The sequence below is a fragment of the Microcaecilia unicolor genome, chromosome 7 (assembly GCF_901765095.1).
Source record: "Microcaecilia unicolor chromosome 7, aMicUni1.1, whole genome shotgun sequence".
NCBI classification, from domain to species: Eukaryota; Metazoa; Chordata; class Amphibia; order Gymnophiona; family Siphonopidae; genus Microcaecilia; species Microcaecilia unicolor.
Genome location: NC_044037.1, coordinates 88,826,300 through 88,835,173, shown reverse-complemented (window position 1 = coordinate 88,835,173; position 8,874 = coordinate 88,826,300). Strand labels below are relative to the sequence as shown.

Sequence of the window (8,874 nt, the reverse complement as noted above, 5' to 3'; positions counted from 1 at the left end):
TCAGGGAACCCCAAGAACTTTGTCACTACTGTCCACATTTATGAGGCTCAGTTCCTCAGAATCACTAGCATCACTGTCTTCACTCTGTTCATAGAGGATGTCATCTTCAGAGCCGTCTAAGGCATTGCTGATGCCATATTTTTTGAAGGACCTCACAACGGTTTCATCCTTAACTGACTGCCATGAGGTTTTCACCCACTCACAAACTTGGGTGAATGTGGGCCTCTTCATTCGTCCAGTTGGTGTCAGATCATGATTTCCAGCAGCCATCCATTTATTCCACTCTTCTCTCATTAAAACTTTAAATGGCTTGTTGATGGAAACGTCCAAAGGTTGCAACTGGCTGGTAAGCCCCCCAGGAATTATGGCTAGATGGGTTTTCTCTTCTTTAAATCTCTTTTTTGTGGCTTCAGTGATATGTGCCCTAAACTGGTCAAGCACTAATAGAGCAGGTTTTTTCAGAAGCCCTCCAGGACGTTTGGACCACACTTTTTCTATCCATATCTTCATGCCATTTTCGTCCATCCATCCTTTGTCATGAACATGAACAATAACTCCTCTTGGGATTGCCTCTTTTAGCATGGTTTTTCTTTTGAAAATCAGCATTGGTGGCAGTTTGGTGCCATCTGCACAGCAGGACAACACAACCGTGTAATGGGTTTTCTCATGCCCTGAGGTTTTCACGGTTATGGTTTTGGCACCTTTCACATCAACAGTCTTGTTTGATGGAACATCAAAGGTTAACGGGACTTCATCCATGTTCCCAATCTGGCTTATTTCAAATCCATTTTTCTTTCTTGCATCCAGTACAAATTTGTGAAAAGACACAATCATGGATTCATATTCTATAGGCATTTTTTGTGCAATCCTACTTTTGGTGCGCATAGCAAGACCACATCTCTTCATAAATCTGTGGCACCATGATGGTGATCCAGTGAAGTCCTCAACTCCTTTCTCTGTAGCAAGACGTTTGGCTTCATATATGATCATTTTTGTAGATACTGAAAAGCCATTGTTCCTGTGACGTGTGATCCACTCTTTCACATCCACTTCTAACTGTGGCCATTTTGCAGCATGCCCACGAAAACATTGTTTCGTTTTGTCCGTTTTTTGCAGCTGATCCTCCTGTTTCCTCCATTCCCGTATCATTTTTTCGGTTGGAGGTGGCCCAAAGTGTCTCTCCGCTGCTCTGTTACCATGTTCTTTGGCGTACTTCACTACCTCCAGTTTAAAAGGGATTTTATATGAAAGCCTTTTCTGCTTTGACATCTTTCCACAATTACCGGAGATTCAGCAGCATACTACGGTACGCTATTTTATCTTTCTGCAACAAAATACAGTAATGACAGAACTATCAGCACTGTGCCCTTCATAGTTATGGGGGCACTGTAGCTGAGTTCCAGGGCCCCCTCCCTCCCTGAGTTCCAGGGGGACCTGCCTCCCTGAGTTCCAGGGCCCCCCTCCCTCCCTGAGTTCCAGGGGGACCTGTCTCCCTGAGTTCCAGGGCCCCCCTCCCTGAGTTCTAGGGCCCCCTCCCTCCCTCCCTGAGTTCCAGGGGGACCTGCCTCCCTGAGTTCCAGGGCCCCCCTCCCTGAGTTCTAGGGCCGCCTCCCTCCCTCCCTGAGTTCCAGGGGGACCTGCCTCCCTGAGTTCCAGGGCCCCCCTCCCTCCCTGAGTTCCAGGGCCCCCTCCCTCTTCCAGGCCTCCTCCATTCCAGGCCCCCTCCCTCCCTCCCTGAGTTTCCAGGCCCCTCCCTGTTCCAGGCCCCCCTCCATTCCAGGCCCCCCTCCCTCCCTCCAAATTCCAGGCCCCCTCCCTCCCTGAGTTCCAGGCCCTCCTCCCCCCCCCCCCCCCCCGAGTTCCAGGCTCCCTCCCTCTGAATTTTAAGTCATCCTACCTCGTCAGGTCAGCGCGAGTGAAAAGCATGCAGCCCTTTCCTTCTCTCTTGCTCAGCTCTGGTCCCGCCCTCATTTCCTGTGGACCAGAGCAGAGCAAGAGAGAGGGGAAGGGCTGCACGCTTTTCACTCGCGCTGCCCCGACGAGGTAAGACTTAAAATTCAGAGGGAGGGAGGGACTAGGCTGGCGGTCGGTGAGATATTGGGGGTGCTTGAGCACCCACGGAGTCGGCGGGACACCCCCTAATTCCAGCCCAGGGCCCGCGGCATCGCCCCACTCCTGCCGCTGCCGTCTTCCTGCAGCGGCGATCCTGCTCCTGCCTCCCCGCTCCACTGTGAACCGCTACATTCGGACTATAAGATGCACCCCCCATTTTCCTCCCAAATGTTTGGGGAAAAAAGTGCGTCTTATAGTCTGAAAAATACGGTAGCTTTCCCGAGAGGAGCAACCATTGAACAACACGCTCAGATTGAAAGATCCTCTGATTCAGGTTCACCAAATAAGCAGAGTAAATCCAAACAGGAGGAGGTCAATTGTTGCAAGGCACTATCCACTGTGTTCTGTACATCCAAAATCATATGGTTGCTGTCTTATTTGTGAAGTTACAGAAGAAGGATCATCTTTCATTAACCCTGGGATAATAAGAACTTTGAGTTAGGTGGTTCCATATCTTGTCTGTCTGTGGGGGTTATCTATGCTGTGTGCTGCCCCTGTAAGAAATATGTGAGCAGACTTCATGAGCTTTCAAGACTCAAAGGTTGGAACATAACTCCTGTATTGCTCATCAGAGGATTGAAGCTCCATTGGTGCAGCATTGTTTACAATTTGGACACTGTTTTACCGACTTGAAATGCTGGATTATTGAACAGCTGTTTCCCTCCGTACCGGGGGAGGGGTGACTTCAGATGCCAACTTTGTCAGTGTAAGCAGAGCTGGATTTTTCGTTTGCACACCTGTGAGCCTAAGAGTTTAAATGTTACTATAGAATGGAAATCTTTTTTTCTAATTTGAATATTTAAGCAGTAATATGAAATTGCAAGTTTTTTCTTTTTTTCCTCCCTCTTTTTTTTCTTTTGTTCTCGGCTTTTAATTAGGAATTGCATTTCTGTTATGTCATCTCTTTGGGACCTTCAGATAGCCACTCTTGGATGCCAGGCGGCCATCTTCGCTGGATTCAGGAGGTAAACTTTAAACATAGATGTCACGTCTGTGGCCGTGACCACCCCCAGCCTTACCTTCTTTCTGGGGGTCAGCAGCTCTGCTGGCTTCTGTCTGTGTTTGTGTTAGTCTTGTCTCTGTCCTGGTGTGCTGGCTGCTTCCAGCATGAACTTGATTGCTTCACTAGACCTTACCTGTGTGGGCTATGCCTCTCTAGGGAGCCAGCATCTAAGATGGCTGCCACCGGCTCTGTGCCAGCTTCCATGATGGCTCCTGCTTGTCTTTCCTGTGGGCTCACTTCCTATGTGTGTCAAGCATCTCTTTGGGGTCAGTGTACTTCCTGCTTCTGTCCTGCTGCTGGTGAGCCATCAGTGAGAGCCTTCATAAGGAAGGGCTGTGCTTGCAGTCAGGGCCTTTTGCATAAGTGTTATGCTCTTAGGCCAGGTCAGATTAGTAAGTGTCTGCTGCACTACTGCTTAGCCTCTCTCTGGGTTCCAACCCAGCTTCTTTCTGTGTTTGTGTCTCTGTTGTCCTTCCATGGGTGGTCTTCCCTGCCACTGTCTGTCTGTGGACTGCGGTCCTTCCTGGCTTACCCTGAGTTGGGGTGAAGCCTCTGTCTGTTGACTGCGGGTCCTTCCTGGCTTACCTTGTGTTTGGGGTGAAGCCTCTGCTCCTGGCTTACCCTGGATTGGGGTGAAGCCTTTGTCCGGGTTTATTCTCTGTCTGTATGTGAAGCCTCAACCTTTGTGGGTTCCCCAGTCAGTGTGTGGAACGGCTGTGGCTTCAGACCCTTGGCCTGTTCTTCCTGGTTACTCTGTTTGCTGTGCTGCCTGCCCAAGACCCTTGGCCTGTTATTCCTCGTTTGCTCTCTTTACCCTGAACCCTGCCTTGCCTAGCCTGTGTGCCTTCCCTGCTTGTATATCCTGTGGGTATATCCTGAATCCTGTATCTGTCTGGCTAGTGTGTTTTCCTGGGTGATTTCCTGTATCCTGTCTCCACCTAGCTAGAGGGTGTACCCTGTGGATATTCCCAGATCCCCATTCTGCCTAGTGTGTTGCTGCCCTAGTCCTTGCTCCTGCTAGCTTCTGTATGCCTTGTGTTCCTTGGTCTGTCTTCTGGGTCTTGCTAGTGGCTGTGCAGCAGCACACTGTCTGAGTCTAGTTTCGTGCCCCGTCGCCCTCGTGTATCCCAGACCCAGGGTGGGTCCTCTGGATCTTCAGTTCCTGCCTTATCCTGCAAGTCCTGCCGGCCGCCTGCAATTCGGAGCTCAACTCCGGAGGAACGGTGGCTAGGTGCAGGTGAAGCTGTTCCTGTCTCATCTGTTCTAGTTGCCTGCCTTGTACTACTCCAGTCCAGAGTTCCAGTACTGCTCTTCTGTGTTTCCAGTCCCGAGGTGGTCTTGCCTGCTGCTGCCGCTCCTCGGCAGTGGCCCAAGGGCTCACGAACTCCAGTCTTGCCTCGAGGACCTGACAGAATGCCAAGGCCCTCGAGAATGCGACATAGAAGAGTGGGAGGATTTGATGCAGATTTTTCTCCTTTTTTGTTCTTTTCGATTTTTGAAGAGTATTCTAATTTTTGTATTTTAGTTTCCAAATATTTATTGGCTCCCTGAGGATGCACAAGCAAAACAGGGTCCCTGTCGGGAACTGGAGACTTAATTTTGGATGCATAGAGCACAGTGGAAAGCTAAGTACTTTTTTCTATTTTCTTATTGATATATTTTTTGTAAAACCTTTTTAAATTTTTAAAAATAAAATATTGTTTTTTGTGAGGGGATTATGATAGATAGTTTGCATCCGGTATGGAGTTTTTCTGATCTGTGATGTGAATCCCTGTCGAAGCTCTAGATACATCTTTTGTTGGTGAAGTCTTTTATTCAGGGTTGTACTGAGGTCTTTTCTCCATATTTTTAATATTACAGTCCCTGATTCTTGTATTTACTTTATCTGAATGCTGTGCTGTGTGGTGGATCAATTGTGTTTGCATTCAGTTCCAGTTGTTTGAATCTTCGTGACTCCTAGTTATACAACTTTGTTTCAACTGAAAAGGTCTGTTACCTGTCAGGTGTTTGAATGTCTTTCTAATATCTTGGTTAGGCTAGATGGACCATTGATCTGTGGTAATCCTCGTGTTTTTCTTCCTCAGTTTCATAATTTCTTCTTTTAGCACTCTGGACATTTGCATCTTTCCAGTGTCTGTGTTAAACTGCGTTTCCATTATCAGCAAATCTAGAGACAAAGAATAGTAAACAGGATTAGACCACATTAAACAAGTTTTAAAGTGTACCCTTCCAGTGTGACACAATGATATATTTCTACTTTTGTAGATTCAGGACATGCAGTACAGTAGGTTTGTTTTAGTGTCTGGGTGGTGTACTTAGAATGTTTGTGAGGGAGAGGAGTAGGTGTTTGCAGAGTCTGAGAAGGTTATGACTGTAGGAGTTGTCTGTGTAAGGCTACAAGTGTTAGGAGATTTATTTATTTATTTATTTATTTGGATTTTGCTCACACCTTTTCAGTACTAGCTCAAGGTGAGTTATATTCAGGTACACTGGGTATTTCCCTGTCCGGCTCACAATCTAAGGGGTCCTTTTACAAAGGCATGCTGAAAAATGGCTTGCAGTAGTGTAGGCACAGGTTTTGGGTGCACGCCAATCCATTTTTTAGCATGCCTGTAAAAAAGGCCTCTTTTTTGCCAAAAATGGACGTGCAGCAAAATCAAAATTGCCACACGACCATTTGGGGTCTGAGACCTTACCGCCAGCCATTGACCTAGCGGTAAAGAATCTTGGCGGTAATGACCTACATGCATCAAATGCCACTTGGCACGCGTCCGTTACATTCTCCAGAAAAAAAAATTATTTCAGATGCATGCCAAAATTGAAATTACCACAAGGGCCACGTAATTCCAATTTGGCGCGCACAGACATCTATGCGGCTTAGTAAAAAGGCCCCTAAGTTTGTGCCTGAGGCAATGGAGGGTTAATTGACTTGCCCAAGATCACATGAAGCAGCAGTGGGATTTGAACCAGCCACCCTGGGATGTCAAGACTGGTGCTCTACGTTACTATTGGGAAGAGTCCACTAGATTCGTATATGAAAATATGAATTTGTTTCAGTCCAATACTTTTTTTAAAAAATTGAGGAAAAGGCCTCAAAACGCCCTACCGCTTACTTATGATTTTCAGTGACTTTAACTGGAGGCGTGGTGTTCATCACTGGTCATAAAAACGTTGTTTTTTAATAATTATTTGATTTTTATTCTTTACTTGAAATATATTCAAACTTAGTTTTCTTGTATTTTTTAAGAGCTTCAATGCTTTCCCTTTTGTGAACTTCAATGATTTCTATTATATTCCGAAACCCTTTTTCATTTATTTCTAATCTTATGCAATTTGTCTTATATACTATGAGCAGTACTTTTCAAGCAAAACAAAGTCGAGCACTTATCTGTTGCCCGACGGCAGCCACATCCGTTTTGCTTTTTCAGCTTTTTCAAGGGCTGTGCGTCGACATAGATGGCATTGATTAGTCTTTAATTACCTGAAAGATACATATCATATACTTTATTTTTAAGGGAAACAACCTGGCAAGTTTTATGTCGAACCTACATTTATTTTTAGAATAAAAGTATCTCACCCATTAAACCAATGAATCAAACTACACTTTCAACTTACATTGTCTCCTGTTTGCCTACGGCTCGATACTGCTATAAACCGTGTACCCTCTGTTGCTTGCGATATTTAGCTTCTCAACGTAATCTAAATGAACCAATCGGACAAGACTTTGTGGCACTTACAGTCTAATTCACTGTTCACTTGATAATTGCCTAACTAGCAGGCTATAATGTTTACTTTACTAGGTGGCACATTTTATGCCACACCTATCATGCTTTTGATTGAGTTGCTAGAATTTAAACACTCCTTGATGGTTACATCATTAAGCTTCCCATTGGAAGTATTAATCTTGTTCATTAAGTTCGTTTTTTATTTACAAAATTTCAATGAAGAATTATAAGATATCTCTAACATTTTGAACTATCGTATCGAGACTGCCTTCTATAAAATTCTTAGTGTGATTTGTGCCACATCTACTTGAATATTTATCACTGGTGCTCTAACCACTAGGTCAAGGTGTAGGTGGAATGGTAATGTGTGTGTATGTGGGTGTGAGGGAGATGTATGGCAGATGTGTGAGTGTAAATTGCGTTGGTGAGATTCTGCACATGGTGCTCAGTATTTGTCTTGGAAAGTTTTGAAGTGTGGGAGGGAACAGGATGGAGGTGAATATGCAAAGATATCTGAGTGGTATATGTGTGTATATGGGGAGATGAAGGGAGGAGCGGATGTGTGGGAAGGGAGGAGGTGTGTGTGAATGTGTAGGAGATGGGAGAAAGGGAGGAGTAAGTTTTGGGGTGGTGAATGGGTATTTGGGTATGCGAGGGAGGGGTGCATGCATGGTAGGAGTGCTACTGCATGTGGGATCTGTGTGCAGGGTGTGAGGTCATGAAGTGACTTGAAAACATGGATGTTTAGGTGCAGAGTGTGTGGATGTGTGTAAAGGGAAGATGGCAGGTGTGTGACTGTATGGGGGATGGGAGAGAGGAGGTATATACATTTAGAGTGAACATGCATTCATTCATTTAATTAATTAATTAATGGGCTAGCCACAAGCTCTATACTTGGCTGGATTGGCAGGGCTATAATGCCAATCTAGCCAAATACAAAGCTTATGGCTAGCCCACTCTATGTTTCATCATTGATCACTCAATTATATAGAAAAATGAAATTAAATAATGAAACAAAGGAAGCACCAACATGATCATGTTTCGAGTATTGGCTCTGCTTCAGGGTGCACTTTCTTTCACCATCACTGATATAGGCATTACTACATAGGTATATATACTACTACTACTACTACTTAACATTTCTAATGCGCTACTAGGGTTACGCAGCGCTGTACAGCTTGGACATTCCTATATATTGGTCATTTATTTGGAAAACATTGCCTTATTTGGTATACTGACCTCTAGTGGTACATCTTAACTCACCACTAGACTAGGAGTCAACTACTGCTATTTTGGAAGATGATGGTATTGGAGGCAGGAACAAGGGCATTGCTTCTATCTCTCAAATTTTAGAGGTATTGTGAGAGTGGTCAGCGAGTCCAAAGGCCCAGTTGAACTACCAGAAACTCTTTTTGTGAAGAGTATGGGGGGGAGGGTCTGTGGGCCCATTTAGATCACCAGGAACTTTTATTGTGGGGTCCAAAAGATAGAGGTCTAGGGTCTGCTTGGGTCACCAGGGATCTTCGGTGATGTAAGTGAAGGGTGTCACTTCACCTCAGATCAACAACATGCCCTTGAGCTACATCTTTACCCCAGCCCTGAGCTACAAGAAGAATTTTAAAGAAAACATATTTAGCATGGTTTTTTAAACATCAGGATCAATCTCAAAGTCAGCATTTGGCATGTGTTTTGTACATCCACTACACTACCTTTTAGCGCAGTAGTTCTACCACTGATTTTTCTACACTAAAATTTCTTACTGCAGTGCAGGATTTCCCAACCCAGTCCTCAGAGAACTCCCAAGCCAGTCTGGTTTTTAAGATATCCACAATGAAAATCCATGAGATATATTTTTATGTACTGCCGCCATTGTATGCAAGTCAAACAACAGAGTAAGAGCATCCAAAATTGTATTTGCCAATGGTAAACTGACCCCAAAAAAAGACCCAACATGGGCCATGTTTCAGCTGAAAAGCCTTCCTCAGGGGTCTACAATATAAAAACATGAAGACATAAAAACATAAATAAACAGCA

The 8,874-nt window shown here is 44.9% G+C and overlaps 1 protein-coding gene across 1 annotated transcript; it reads right to left on the bottom strand.

Moving 5' to 3' along the window:
- On the bottom strand, window positions 1-1,269 carry POGK (pogo transposable element derived with KRAB domain). Its single transcript, XM_030210746.1, has one exon. It carries the CDS (start codon window positions 1,267-1,269, stop codon window positions 1-3), a length of 1,269 nt encoding a protein of 422 aa, XP_030066606.1.
- Window positions 1,270-8,874: the final 7,605 nt, after the last annotated feature.

What these genes read in the sequence shown, in the direction of transcription:
- POGK (XM_030210746.1), bottom strand. Translation starts at nt 1,269, where the DNA reads ATGTCAAAGCAGAAAAGGCTTTCATATAAAATCCCTTTTAAACTGGAG.